The sequence below is a fragment of the Condylura cristata genome, unplaced genomic scaffold (assembly GCF_000260355.1).
Source record: "Condylura cristata isolate star-nosed mole 26May11 unplaced genomic scaffold, ConCri1.0 scaffold00002, whole genome shotgun sequence".
Taxonomy (NCBI): Eukaryota; Metazoa; Chordata; class Mammalia; order Eulipotyphla; family Talpidae; genus Condylura; species Condylura cristata.
Window position 1 is genome coordinate 34,965,525 of NW_004567103.1, and position 15,926 is coordinate 34,981,450.

Below are 15,926 nucleotides of genomic sequence, written 5' to 3' on the forward strand. Positions count from 1 at the left end.
CATAAACATACCCACTTATGTTATTTTGAATTCCCTAATAAATACCCATTTTCCCTTCCTGCTACTTCTAAAGCCAGTGTTGCTCTTGATCCAAAGCCTATATTCTTTGGCCATTTCACTCCAAAAGACTGAGTTTCTCTTCTATATATTACCTTTTCCAGTTGTACATGCTTTAAAGAAACCAGCTCAAGCACAGGAATATAAGAAAATATTCAATTATACACATATGTATCCATGAGTACATTTTTATTCATTAATGTATTCATTCAGCAAGTATTTCTATAGAAGTGCAGTCCCAAAGTAAACAATTACTGCATCTGGCCTCATCTAACTTCCAAGCTCGATGAGAAAACAAACATGGAATAGGTAGGTACCCAGCGCAGGTGTCTCAGACCTGAGCAAGTGGTGAGCACAAGAAAGGGGGACCTAGCTCAAATGGAAAGTCAAAAGTAGTTGGAATTCAAGCTAATATCTGAAATTTGAATGCAATAAATTAGATAACTGGTACGTGCACCTTTGCACGTGTTGCATGAGGGAAGTGGGGCTGGCAGAGACACAAGTAGTGAAAGGCCCGGAGGTCCAAAATCTGCCACCCTCAAGATACAGAAGACTGCAGTGTGTGGTGTCACAAAGTGAGAAATTAGAACTGAGAGTCAAGTGGGAAATCATGCAAAGCTGTATCAGTCTTAGTAGGATTTGACTTGGTTCTTGTTATGAGAAAACTGATCAGCTGTGTAACTAAAAATAAAATAATTAGTGGGGGTGGGGATGAGTGCTCCCCAGGGTTGATCTGTGGAGTATGGACTTGCAAACATCAAGAATGGACATCAGGAGGCCAGTTGCTAACCTGATGCTAACCTGACCTAAAGCAAAAGTAACCTGAGCTAGAGTAGGGAGTGTGAAGATGGAGAAAAGTTAACAAATGAGGAAACTTGGGAGAGTCTTGAAGGAGGTGGTAACTTCTCCTTTGTTGGTCAGGAGAGCACCTTATTGGTTCTTGGTATCAGTGAGGATAAGTGACAAGAGAATGGTGAAAAGGTAAACACTTCCAGTTACAAGAAATTGAATTCTGGGGATGTAAGATCCATACTGACAGCAGTGGGTCACAGTTAAAAAATAAATTTTTTTGTTGTAGAAGATGCAATAGGAAGTCTAGAGTCTGCTTATTGCCATGTTAAACTGAGATACTTGTGATGTAGCCACATAAAGATGTCAAAATAATTAGTGTCTGAGATGTCTCAGCATATAGGTGTTATTTAAAGCATGTGGAGTAGACGAGATCACCCTGTGCCAGGGGAGAGGGAGAAGAGAGTCAGCATTAATCAAATGGAAAATTAAATATTTTTTTCTACATTTAAGTTTTAGAATATACTTTTACATTTACTAACCTATATATTGAAATATCAAACGTGTGTTGTATTTAGCATTATTACTTAAATTTCAAATATGGTCCTTTTGTAGCAAATTATTCAAGAGGTATAGACTTGATACTGGTTTGTTAATGAGGAATACTGATAGAAAAGGGAATAGATAGGACCACCATCTTTCACCTAGCTTTGTCTTACTACCAATATAGCAGCTGCTGTATCAGCCTCATCCCTGCACAGAGATCCAGGCTGTGAGTCGGTGATTACACAAGGAAGCATGATGGTCACAGTAAGACTGAACTTGTTGGGGGCGGGGGACATACCTGTTTTACCTCCTTGCCTGTGCCCCATGCTGTTCTCTGAAGTGCAGCTTTCCAAGTCTCAACACATATTATTTATCTTTGGAACATTAGAATGTGTGGAAATACAAATTTCTCCATTTGGATTTTCAAGTGAAAGATTCTACAAGACAAAGCTTTTCCTCAAAGCAGAAATTATTCACTCTGGGAGCACTTGTAGCATCTAACATTTCTAGTATTATCAGTTGTGAAACCAAAGAGGTGTGAATTCAAAAAGTGAGTAAGGCAAATAATGGGGTTTACCAAGGTGGGAGATTAATTCTGAGAGCCTGGAACAGCACTGGCAATGAAAATAGCAGGCTTAGTTGCAGACTGACATTGCTATGTGCTGAAAGTACTATTTAGGCCCCCCAAACAGTTTAAAGACCAAAGATGAAGATTTGTTTCAGCAGGTGGGGAGAGGTTTAGGATTTAAAAATGCCTTCTTTAGAATTAAAACCAAACAGGATAGGCCCTCATCTGTTAAGACCAAGGTTTATAATCTGGTCTAGGGGGATTAGACGACTCACAAAGTCATCACATCCCTTATCGAAATTATTAACTTAATCTGAAAGACCCCATCTTTCAGTGGAATAACCAAAAGCCAAGCTGCAGAGAATTTAGAGAATTTCTGGGTTGACTGCCAAAGATTTATGAACAGAGGATAGTTGGAGGTATAAGGTACCCCATGGATAATTATATCATGAGAGTTATATACAAAACATTTCAAAGTCATGTGATTTATCAAAAGATATTTGTTGCATATCAGTAGCCATTCTACATACAGAATCAAGAAGTACAAAGCTAAAAGAACTATCCGGGCTACTACGTACATCCTAAGCAATCAGCTCTTTTAAGGGTTCAAACCTGCTATTGTCATGCTTATAATGTTACCCATCACGTGTGCACAATAACAAAAACCTCACTTGTTAAGAAAAGACATGGTATTTTTGAGTCTGAATGTTACCTTTGTTCTTTTCTTACTGAGTCCACGTACAAAGTCCTAATTAATCGTGGCAGGTTTTCTTAACCTTTTGGGGGTCAAGGAGCCCTTTGAAAATCTTACAGAGCTCTGGTACTGGATAATTGCAGACTGTATAATTAATTTCATGGTGCTTATGTATCCACTACACCCTCCCATTTGTTCCTGAGAATTTCTGCCTTACTTGGTTTAAGGTGTAGTGAGCTCCTGACATAAAGATTCACCATGGTGAGTACTGCCCTCCCCCATGACAACTCTACACTCATCCCAGCAAGTTGCATTACTTCTCCTTTTCTCCCGAGTCTCCAAATGCTTCTCCTACAGCTTCACGTCCTACATTTACCGAAGTACTGATTCAGATTTCCTCCATACGGGAAATACTGTGACACAGAAGCAATTTTTAAATATACATTCGTTTGACTTTTGGCTCACAAACTAGGTAGGTTTAAATTACAAAAGAAGTTCATTCATCTTAGTCACATTGCTCTGAAGGAAATCATCATACTATCCTCAGTAGTTTTATCAGAATTTTTAACTGGTAGGTAGTACCACAATTTCTTTTAAGGTATGGATGTATTTTTAGCATATGTCATACACTTTCCAAGCACTTCCAGAGGAAAGTCCTAAGGCTTTCATTTCTACCTCTTTTTTTTTTTTTAAGATTTATTTATTTGTGCATACAAACTGGGGTACAGGCCAGAGGCTCAGGGGTGGTGAGAGGATTCACCAGAGACAGAGTGGGGAGCAGAACAGGTAGATCCACGAAGTACACTGCTGAGGGGAGCAGCGGGCGGGTCAGGAGAGGTCTGCCATGCCATGTGGTCACCTCCGGGGCAGGCAGGCGGGAATCGAACTCATGCGGAAGCGGCTTTAGATTCTCAGTGCTGTGCTTTAACCCACTGCGCCACCAGGGAGGGCCTCTACCTCTTCCTAATGCCAAGAATCTACTACCATTCCAAGAAACTTTATTATAGTCTGTGCAGTAAAAACTTGCTTTTAAATTACTACCTACTTGAATTGAAAATAGACATTGCTTACATAGATAGTATTAAATCAGATTAGCTGCTTCATACACTACAAAAAATATGTTAAGAAAAATACTGTGCATGTTGTGTGTATTATGTGATTTTTCATAAGATTATAAATGAGAGTAATATAAAGAAGCAGTGAATTTTTTGGAAAGTATCAAAGCATGTTGCTTTGCTAAAAACCAGACTCTAACAGCACAAATGTGTAATATGCTTTAGGGAGCACTTATTTTATGAAAAGAAGGCATTTGATTAAGTGCAAATATTTGAAATATAACATTCATTTAAATGTGTAGGAATACATAGATTTTTCTTAACTTCAGGTATATAAATCATTAATTATAGTTCAAAAGTGAGTCATGAAAACATGAGCCATTCATGATTCATTTAGTTCATAAAATAAACCCTAAGGCCCTCCCTGATGGCGCAGCGGGTTAAAGCACAGCACAAAGAAGCTTAAGTCAATTTCACATGAGTTCGATTCCCGCCTGCCCCAAGAAGAACCACATGGCGCGGCAGACCTCTCCTGACCTGCCCGCTGCTCCTGTCAACAGTGTACTTAGTTGATCTGCATGTTCTGCTCCCTGCTCTGTCTCTGGTGAATCCTCTCACCCTCCTCATCTCTGGCCTGTACCCCAGTTCTGTACGAATAAATAAATCTTAAAAAAATAAATAAAAATAAGCCCTAATTTATCTTTACCTTTACACAAAAAAAGATGACCTCCTTCTACTCATTTTTACAGTAAATGGATAATCTCTTGGTAATCATGCTCCAGCCACCCAGACTTCTGCCCTACTCATGCAGGTCTGAGAGAACCTTAGCGACAAGCCTTGTGTTTTGGAGAAACAACCACTTGGCCATAGAGAGCAATATTTGACAGCTTAATTTCCATCCTTTCCAAAAACATAGAAGGGTAGAATGGTTCACAAAATTCAGTCATAAAATTCAAGGCCTTTGCCACTTCTTTTCAATTTCTGGTTATGGTTAAATCATTAGAAAGATAAAATCATGCATCTACTCATCCTGTTTCTGTGCCATATTTCTACTACAGAAAAAGCAAAGGAGTAAATAGGTGAGAATAAAATCATGGACTTGGTTTTATTTTGTTTCAAAAAGTGCAAAAGATACTAAATTCTACAGTATCTCTGTAGTACTTACTGTCAGATAAGCCAGGGGCCACACAGGATGAATCCTGGGTTAAGGCTGGACACATCCACAAGTTTGTAACTGGTGAACACGACAAAGTCCAGCTAGCATTTCAGTGCATAGATATGAACTGCTGTGTTTTGGCTTGGGTATGTATTTTACATTTCTGCAGAGGTAACAGTCAAAAATATATGCTTGGGCCCTCCCTGGTGGCGCAGCGAGTGAAAGCACAGCACTAAGAAGCTAAAGCCAGTTCAGCATGAGTTGAATCCCAGCTTGCCCTGGAGGTGACCACATGGGGCGGCAGACCTCTCCTGACCAGCCCGCTGCTCCCCCTCAGCAGTGTGCTTTGTCAATCAATCTGTTCTGCTCCCCACTCTGTCTCTGGTGAATCCTCTCACCATCCCTGCATCTCTGGCCTGTACCCCAGTTCTATATGCACAAATAAATCTTTGCTCTCTCTCTCTATATATATATATGTGAGTGTGTGTGTTATAAATATATATATATGCTATATGTGTATGTGTGTGCTTGATAAAAAATACTTTTTACTGAAAAGGAAAATTCTGAAGTATAATAACTTGTAATACAGGGAAATGTCTAGGGTAAATGTTTAATATTAAATTATCCCCTATATTATTATAATCTAGAGACCAACTTGAGAAAAAGCACATAAATAGAATTGAAATCCCACTCACATATAAATGAAATTAATTTTAAATCTAGAGTTCTGTACAAGACATAGAACCTTATCACAAAAAGCTTAACAGGCATTATCAACTCAAGGTTTCAGAGAAGCTTAATATATGACATGATGGTAATGATGGGAAGCAATTACCATTTCCTGGACACTCTATCCTACATGAAATGGCACTCAATTACTCATTTTAGTTCAAGTGAGCTTGCTTTATACTCACAGATGTCAAGTATTTAAAAATACTGCCTGGTCTTGATGACAGTCATAAAAGAAAAAGAATTTGAATGGCACAGATTTAGTATGTCTCAGATGTATGGATCATACTTACTCAAAAGGTCTCTTAAAGATTCTCCAAACAGAATCTTCAAAATAAGCTGCTTTCATCAGCTTATAGGATTTCACTACAAACCATAACTTTCATAGTTTCAGAATTTTCCAAAGCACACTTGTTCCCTACAGCAAACTGTAAATACTATATGTATTTCATAAAGAAATGGGTACAAAAGGAAATTAAGGCAAATGAAACTAAGTAGACTAAGTCAGGTGGATAACAATATTGTAGCTAACCTAGAAAGACAGTTTAAAGAGACTCAAGTCCAATATGCTGAGGGGGGAAGAATTTGGTTTCAGAAAAGTATTTGGTAGTTTCTGTTCAATCACTAAGAATATTGAAAAATCACCACTAAATACATTGGGCTCAAATTCATAACAATGGCATGTAATCACCAAGAAATAGATCCCTCTAGCTATTGCAATCTTGGAAAGAAATCATAATTATTTCACTTGGGTATATGACCTCAAGGCTTTAGATAGAACAGTCAACTTCTAATCACACTTTCAAATCATTGAACAGAAACAAATCTTTTCAAAAAACAGTTTTATGGATGGGAAGTTTCTATCAGGTTTGTTTAAATCAAGGTATTTGAATAAAAAATAGGGAGTAACATTTTATGAATTTTATTATTTTTAATTAAATTCTATTCTGTGAGATTCCAGCTACATAGTATATGACCAAAAAAAAAAATCTTCAAAATTATACCGAGTAGTCCAGCAACTACTTCCTAGGCTTACTGAAGAGCTATCAAGAAGTATCCATACAATAGCTAAAACTGGAAATTATCCAAATATTCATCAACAGAAGTGATAAGACAAATTTCAGGAATTCAAACAGTGGAACAAACTACAGAACAGCAGGAATTCAAACAGTGGAACAAACTACAGAACATGAATGAAGCCTATGGAAATTAGACTGAACTAAAGAAGCCAGACACAAGTTCTATAAAATACAAAATTAATCTATGAGAAAAGTAATCTTAACAGCAGTTGTCTCTGGGTAGACACCAGGGATTGCCTGGGAGAAGGGCATGAGGGAACTTACTAGGGTGATGTAAATTGTAAATATTCTACATCTTGATAGATTTAAAGGTTACTTATTAAAACAGTTAAGGTACATGTGTACATTTTTCTTCATACACCGCCCCCCCCCCAGGAAATCCCACATAGAGGTAATAGGTATAAGTATAGGTAAATCAATCACAGCAGAATTTAGTCATTGTTAAAGTTGATAATGGTAAGGGCTTTAAAAAAATACTATTCTATTACTTTCTACTTATTTGATATTTCCTAAGTATAAATATATACATATGCATAAAGCATCCAAAAATATATATCAGTGAAATTTTTACAATCAAAATTTTATACCATGAAAATATGAAATATGCCTCTCAAGCAGCTTTCTCTATATGCAGAAGACATTTATAAAAATTCATGGAGAGCCCTGCATCTGCATTTCATGTGGAGCTCTTGAAACTGAGCTTGTTATTCTCACTCCTCTCCCCACTCCCAGCATGCCTTCATCTAATGGGCCTTCAGAGTAAATATGATACCATTGTCTCAGCTACCACCAACACCCCAAATTAATTCTTCCCTGGCTACTCAAACTACTTATTTTTAACAAATATTGGTGCAGATAGAGAAATGTGAGCTGGTATGTACACTGGAGAAAACAACTGACTTGACAGTTGTACTGTAGTACCGCTGCTTCTAAAAATTTTTTCTAAATTAATGAGATAATGGAAATTCCGGTTTTCTTTACATCCTGAATTTTTAATACCTTGTTCGACTTTAGCTTTACATTTTATTTTTAGCAATATAAAAGACATTTTCAGAATCAAAATCCAAAGAATGTTAAACAAGATCAGTGGATAATCTCTCTACTATGAACTAATAAAGCTCAGTTGTGTATCAATCACTACACAGGTCTTAATTTTTAAAATTTTGCCTGAGAGAAGTCCTGTAATTTCATACAACATGTTCAAATGATCAAAAGTACTTTTACAGAGGCAAAGAATGAAATCAGATTCAATCACAGCTATTAAAAGATATGTTAATAACCTACTAGGTCATAAGAGGATTATGCACTTGGGTATAGAATCTTGACAGAACCCAGTAAATGGACTTAAGTATTGTTATGCACCAACTCACTATGGTCTCATAAAATAAACTGAAATTAATGAAAACCAAAGGTTCACATTTTACATACTTTATAACCTCTACTTAAATATTTCTACTGACATTTTTCTTTATTTCAGAAGATGTAGAATAGTAAATACTCAAAAGGTGAGAGAGATCCTGAACAACAACATTCATTTATTCATTCATCAAAACTGTGCACTCGTCGATAACAGGTACTCTTCTGGATATCAGACAGGCAGCAGGGAACAAAACAAAGTTCAGGCCACAGAGGGCTTTCATTCTAGTAAGGGGAGTCAGGCTTATGTAGAAGAGCGAGGATACCTGTGCAAGAGGACCAGGGAGAAAGGACTTGCAGATTACTATTTCAGACAGCTGATCAGGAACAGCCTCTGTGATGGTGCCATTTGAAGCAAACCTCAAGATAGTTAAGTTCCCAAATTTCAGGTAAAGAAAGAGGGGAGTGCAAGGTCCCCCACCAGAACTTACTTGCAAATTGAAGAAACAAAGTCAGCTTGGCTACAGGAGAGTAAGGGACAGCAATAGGAGGTGGAGGGGGAAGGGCATACAAAGGCTCTAGGTTTTTGCAGGCCATTTTTAGGATCTGGCCTTCTAGTGTGAAGGAGATGAGAAGACAAAGCACTGTGAACAGAAATTATACTATTTAATGTTTTTCAAAGATCACTAGCTATATGGGGAAACAGACAGTAGAGAAATAAATATTGAAGTAGGAAGACCAGCTCAATGCAGAGACCACAACACACAAAGAGGATTACTTTAACTTAGCTTATCGGTTGTGTTTCCTTATACAACTCAAAACCATAGTAACTAAAATAATAATTAAATTGTTCTTTTCTTGCCACTGGCTCTGGAAGACAGTTTCTGAGAGAAAAAACAAGAGTGCTCAGATGTTACTTTTTCAGGCCTAGCCTGATCTATTGGGTAAGGTAGTGGTTCTTTTATCTTGATTAATAGGTAAAGAAGACAAAATCTGCTGGTTTCCTAAATAACCACCCTGTCCAAAAACATCCCCTCACAAATGTGTATGCTAAAATCAAAAAATTGTATTATTGCAGCTATACATCACAACCTACGCATATCATAGCACACTAGACCCATTTACTTAACATTCCTGAAAAATAACTCAAGAACACATTGCAAACCAACACTGTCCTCTATTTGTTCATAGTTAATTTACACAATCCCTTTCATAATGAAGGGCCCTTAATCCCTCTCCCATCTCTAATTCCCAAGTTTAGCAAAGAACACATTCAACAGCAACCCTACCTGACCCAAGTTTTTAGCACTGACTTACAAAAAGCCAGGTGATAAAACCACTACACACCGCAAACCTGTCAGACTTTTAGCTACATTTGAGCCTTGTTAACTGGTTTAAGAGGGAGTCAGAAACACATGTTTTCCTGCACACTTTGGTGGTTCCATCCTATGCTCAGAACACTGATAAATGAAATCATCCTGGCTGTGCAAGAATCGCAGCTGGCATGCTAGAGTATTGCTCTTTGACGATGAGCAAGCAGTACAAAATAAGCTGCTGATTCCACTCTTTAAAATCTCATTTTCAATACCTTGTATAATATTTCTGGGCTGATGTTAAATCAAAAACGTAATTCACTTTGGTTTTGCTGAAACCTCAGCCCACTAGCCAGAACACTGATTTCTTTCCAAAAAGCAGTCAGGCGCTACTGTAGGGAGAGAACAGAGGTGGGGGGGGGGAGGAAAGCTATTAATATTAAAATGGGTAATCCAGCTTTTTACTTGCCGGTAGTGTTTTTGATTGGGAGGGGGAAGGCGGCAGGAACTGAAGGACTGTTTCAGCTACACATACTAAAGGTTGTATCTGTGTCCTCATTAAACAGTGCCCAGAATCAGCCTCATTAAGTCTTACAAACAAGTAAGAAATTCCCCTCTCTGGGGTCAGGCTTTTGCAGCTCTAATACCACTACAGACTTTATCTTTTCTGTCATCCACTTCTTTCTCTGTTTCCTTCAATTACCAACTCCTAGTTCATTTTGTCTTATTCATTCTATCATACAGTCTTGAAAAAAAATGCCTTAAACCCTTCCCGGGATATGAAGAGACAGATATGAATAATAAATCAAGATTTCTTTCCCCAGATCTAAATTTAAATAGAGCAGGAGAGGCAAGATGGTGAAAGGGTTGTGTGGGTGTCTGTTGCAAGATTTTTCGGTGTCTAGTTGAGGAAAGGATAGAGAACAGAATGTTAAAGGGATCTGAGAACCGTGTGTGCGTGTGTGTCGTGTGTGTGCGAGAGGGAGTGTGTGTGCGTGTGTGTGTACAGTCATTCCCCAGGCAAAGGGAAGACTTGAGGAAGGGAAGGAGAAGACGGGCATTTATTTATCCCAGGCCCTCCGGACCCCTCCCCACCATTGTGGTTCTGTGTTTTCAGCTCACCACCCAAAGGGCCGAACCCAGAAACCAAACCAAAGCGGAGTCCTGGGCAGGCAGTATGGGGAGGTGGGGATAGGCAGAAACAGGCAACGCGATCTGGCTGGGGAACCCGAAAGAGAAGCGATACCCGAAGAGATCCGCAGAGAAAACGGGAAGGCAGGGCCGGGCAGCGGGACATACCTGGCGCAGAGACCGTGGAGAATGCCCCCGGCACCTCCGGCCTCTCCTCCTCAGCCTCCTCCCGCTGCCGTTGCTGCTGCTGCTGTTGCTGCTGCTGCTGGATGAGGCTGAGATCCGAGCGGCTGAGCTCGGCTCTGGCGGCCGCGGGCACCAGCCGCGCCTTCAGCAGCACCGCGGCCAGGCCAAGTAGCAGGGTGCAAGGGACGCGCCGGCTGAGCCTCGCCATGGCGGAGAGCCACAGGGCCGCGGCGGCACATTGCGGGGCTCCGGGCGGCAGCCTGCGCCAGGGCTGCTGGCTCCAGCAGCGCCGCCCGCTCCCTAGCTCACTCGCTCGCTCACCCTCATCGGGAGGAAGAGGCTGGGGTGGGGGACCAGAGGGTGGGGCAATTTAGCAGCCGCCCGCACGTGATGCTCGGGGCGGGCCCAATCGGACGCCAGGGCCGGGGCAGATCAACCACAGCCAGCTGCTGCGTGGCGGGGGGCTCCACTCGGAGCTGGGCGCTGGGTCCGACCCCGGCTGCGGAGGATGGAAGAGACCGAGAGCCTCCGGAGCTCTTCAGATCTCCCGCTGGAGATCCTGGGAATTGGCTGAAAGTGGAACAAACCGCCCCCCTTCCCCCCGACTCCAAAGTAAAAGAGTAGGTGGTCCATGGATTGCTCAATTCCGCACCAACGGGTCAAAAGCCAGGATCTATCAAACCCTATTTGTTGAGACGGCCGTCCCACAGCATGACTCGGTAGATACAAATTAAACAGCAGTTTTCCAGACTTTTACTAAACTATCTTCTGCTCAAGTGGGGATATGTGTGTGTGTGTATGCATATGTGTGTATATTCTTCATTAGATTTTGTATACACTTTGCACGTGTTAAAAAATAGTTCCTGAGTGTATACCAGGTGCTAACTATTACCGTACTTAGTCAGGTGCTTGAAATAAGATACAATCCCTGCGCTGGAGGAGCTCACTGCCTGTTAGAGCAGAGGAATATAAATTAAAATCTGGTGTGTTGATTGCACACAGAAGAACACCACAGTGTGAGAGGTTGTGCTGAAGAGGAGAAATTGATATACAAAAGGGGTTGGAATAAAAAGGAGTTCCACACAGGTGGGGGCAACCAGGTCATGATCTAGAAAGTGGGGTGTGTGTGTGTGTGTGTGTGTGTGTGTGTGTGTGTGTGTGTGTGTAAGCCAGTGGTGTTTGGTAGCAAGGTGTGTTTGGAAAACTGAGCAATGAATATGACAGGGAGTTTTAGATTGAAAAGGAGATCAGATCTTTTTAAGAAAATTAACAAGCAATTCCTTAGTTCTGACTGTCTGCCAGGCACTGTTCAGGCATTTTATATATTATATCTTGTTAATAATCTCTGATGACATTTAAGAAAGATGAAATTTATACTGAAGTGATTGTGAAGCAGTGACTTGCCACCACACTGCATTTTAGAAGGATCACTTTTCTGTTATGGAACATGGATTTTTTCAGAAGAATAGATTGAATAATAGGCCAATTTAGAGGTGTTTGCAAGAGCCCATGGGGAGATAAATGCCCAACACTTTACACAACTGTATAAAGGAAAGGAAAATAAGTGGGATGATTAGTGTTTAGGGATAGAATCAACAGAGATGGTTGACTATTTGGATAGGGAAGGGAAAGGAAAGAGATGGGTATATTTAGTACATCAGACTGAGATCTTGGGTGACTGAGATCTTGTGATGTCATGACGATTAAGCAACTATAGCAGGCCAGGTAGGGTCACCATCAGTTCTAACCATTGAAAAGGGAACTTCGGAACCCTTGGGGCTATCCTCACAGGTTTTAATAGTAAGCAGGGAAATAAGCCAGCAGGGAGACAGTAACTTGATAGCCCACTCCTGTGACTCTGCTTTTTATTCCCACCCTCCTAGGCATGTGTGCACACTTGCACATGCGCACACACCCATTTCCAGGTGTCCACAACAAAGCACTAGTGCCCCACCCCCATGAGCCTTCTGCATTAACAGGATCAAGGCCACAGGTGAGAATCACAGAGGCTAGTGGTGTAAAAGGCCTGATGAACTCATGTACCCTACAGGAGGTAACACAGAAGGCAGAGTAGGTAAACAACACCGAGGTATTTAGTTGTATTTTCTTTGCATAGGAAGTGCCTGTGGGACTCTCAAAGTACTGTGTCAACATGCCCTATGATATATATCACGACATGTACCTTCATAGTTGATCAATGATTTGACCGATTGGCTGTTCCCATTCCTCCCTCAAAATTATGTGCATTCCTTCCAATGTTTCCAGCTTGGTGGGGATAGGAAGTATCCTCTTAGTGGAACATTCTTCTTTGGTCAGGGGGATGAAAGCAGTGTCCACCTTAACAGAATTATTTGTAAAACAGATGCCAACATGAGGCCTCTCCGTCTGGACACCATGGTTCACCAGGCTTCGTCTCCTGTATGCTCAGAAGCGATTGGGCAAGACTGAATGCAGAGTCTTCATCAGTCTCAAGCTGTTTTGCTACATTTTCTTCCAGCTTACTCCTGCTCCTGGAGAGAAGAAAAGAGAAAATGGAAGTGACTCCAAGAACCTGACTGGCAGATCAGGAGGAAAGGAACGCTGCCAGGATTTCTGTCAGCCTGCCTATGGTGGCCAAGTCATCTTAAATATATTAAAGCTGACCTTCTGGAGGCAAGCCACTGACTCCACAGCCTCCAGAAAAGGGAGGATGTTAAATCCTTCAATACTATACACCATTTAAGAGGTATTGTTTGTCAGTGAAGATGGTTTATAAATCCTCTATTACTCATAAACATGTTTAGTTTCTGTGCAGTATACAAAAGCTTTGTTATCTGATACAATCAAGGCTAGGAGCTGGTGAACTGAATAAGTCGGTCAAGAGATAAAAATCAATATACCCTAAATATATTTTTTCCCTTAAATATATTTTAACTGCTTATTTTATCTTAAAATAAGTAAATGCATATTCAGTTACCAATATTTTGATGTAGGGCCAAGATTTTTTTTTTTTAATTAGTGTCTACATCCTAGATATGGCATCATAAGCCACCATTACATAGAACCCCTATGATGGCAATTTTGGCTTAATCAGTTCTTAAAGACCTTGGACAAGCATTTGAGTGTACTGTCCCTCTATTCCCATTCCCCCCATGTTTTTCTGTTCTTATTACCTGCTTAATAGTAACTTAGTTTTTATAATAGATCTATACAATTCATTCAAAGTTATATTTCATCCATTCCTTATAATACAGAATTATCAAAAGCAACCTTATGAATAACATAATTGCCCTTCAGCACACAATGCAATGGGAGGTGGGGGCTGGGGTGTGGGGCAAAGCATGGGGCCTTCCGACATTCGGGAAGCTGCATCCTGCTCAGTGTATATATATGCCTTACCTGTCAGTCGGAGTGTTCTAAACAGGAATGGAAATACCACTTAATGCAGGAAGTTGTTTTCAAGATACAGTTCAGGCTTAATACAATGTAACTACTCATATTAGAATTTCTTCATTTTTTAAAAAAATTATTACAAGGATCACCAGAAAGCAAAGTCTGGTATGCATGTACACACAATATTTTCCCTACTGCAGATGTGCCAGTACTTTCTCTTACTTTTAATATGAAGAATTCCTTTACAAAGGCTCCTCATTTTGAAGCTTGAGAGAGGATTTCTTTTATTCTTTTTTTGAGCTAGATTCATTTGGGTTACCCCTAGAACTTCACATATTGATTCCTCTATCTGGAACTTTAGCCCCTCACCTTTTTTAGCTGGAAAATTCTTGACAGTTACCATGCATACTGCATACTATTTCCTCCACGATACATTTCCTGACATGCTTAATTTTGATTAGCTGCCCCACATGACACTACATAATTTCCCTTACAGCCCTATCGTTTTAAATATTTACTTGTGTAGCTTCATAAAGGTGAGGATCATCATGTCCATAACTGTCTCCAGTTCCCACCACAAAAGCTAACACTAATAATTACCCAAACATCAACTGTAAGACACAGAACTGTTGACTAAAAGGGAGACGCTGGTGTCAGACTGCTCTGGTGTCCACCAGTCACGTCTGTGTGATTTACGTAAGATGCCAGACCTCTCAACAGTACAGAGATAGAAACTAAAGGAGGTAACAAATGAAATTACATGCAAAATGCTTAGTTTATTGCGATAGGAACAGTTCAGTAAACATCAGCTGTTAGTTCTTTTGCAAACACTGGGCTGTTATTTATCATACTATTTTATGTCTATAAAGTTTCATGTTATGTCTTTCTCTTGGTATTTATGTTCTATAAAGTTATTGTAAACATGAAATTAGCTAATGCCAAACCACTGCTCCATGCAGAAATACAGAAGAAATTCTTTGGACTCAGGTTGAAATACTTTCATCAACTGATCTATGGATAGCCTTATTTTGTGTGTAGTTTTGTTTAAAGACTCCTTATTTATAATACATTGTTGGTTCATTGACTTTGAGCTCACAGGGCCCTCCCTGGTGGTACGATGGGTTAAGGCACAGCACCATGAAGCTATGATCCCCAGCAAGGGGGGTGACTTACATGGCATTGTAGACCTCTCCTATTGTGTCCACTGCTCCTCTCAGCAATGTATTTCAGTGAATCTGCTTGTTCTGTTTCCCACTCTGTCTCTGGTGAATCCTCTCACCCCCTGCACCTCTTGGCCTCTACCCCAGTTCTGTATTCATAAATAAATAAATCTTTAAAAAAAGCTATAAAACATTGAGCTTATAACTCATAACATCACATCTCCTGCCTAAACAAAACTTACCTAAAACATGCACAGCATACTTGCTCTATATAGGAACACTATATAGCACCTTGGCACTATCATTGGGGGATATTTTAAGCAAGAAAATTAACAAGAAGTATAAAACTGCAAAAACGTAGCACTAAATAAGTCACCATAAAGAAAAGTAAAACATACATCAATATGACATTTGACAAAGTCAACACACTTTCATGACTAAAACAAAACTAATATGGTATTGAAGGAATATACCTCAATAAAGGCCAAAAGTTACCATAATATTCCATAGTAAAGCTAGAGCTTTTCATTTAAGATCAGAAACTAAAGATGCCCACACTTAATTCTATTAAATATAGTACAAGTCCTATTCAGTGCAATTAGGAAATAGAAGTCAAAACATCCAAATCATAGAGGAAGAAATGTAGTTGTCTCTATAAATGACATTACTTTATATATGGAAAACTCTGAAGACTCCCCCAAGATGGTTAAATTAAAAAATTCAGTAAAGTTGCAG

The 15,926-nt window shown here is 39.8% G+C and overlaps 1 protein-coding gene across 1 annotated transcript in view; it reads right to left on the reverse strand.

Annotated features, from left to right (window-relative positions):
- FAM171B (family with sequence similarity 171, member B) overlaps window positions 1–10,976 on the reverse strand; it is a 53,060-nt gene extending 42,084 nt beyond the window's left edge. The window contains exon 1 of the mRNA XM_004674458.2: window positions 10,642–10,976. Coding sequence (XP_004674515.1) covers window positions 10,642–10,867 — 226 coding nt within the window. The 5' untranslated portion in view covers window positions 10,868–10,976. The remainder of the gene's footprint in view (window positions 1–10,641) is intronic.
- Window positions 10,977–15,926: the final 4,950 nt, after the last annotated feature.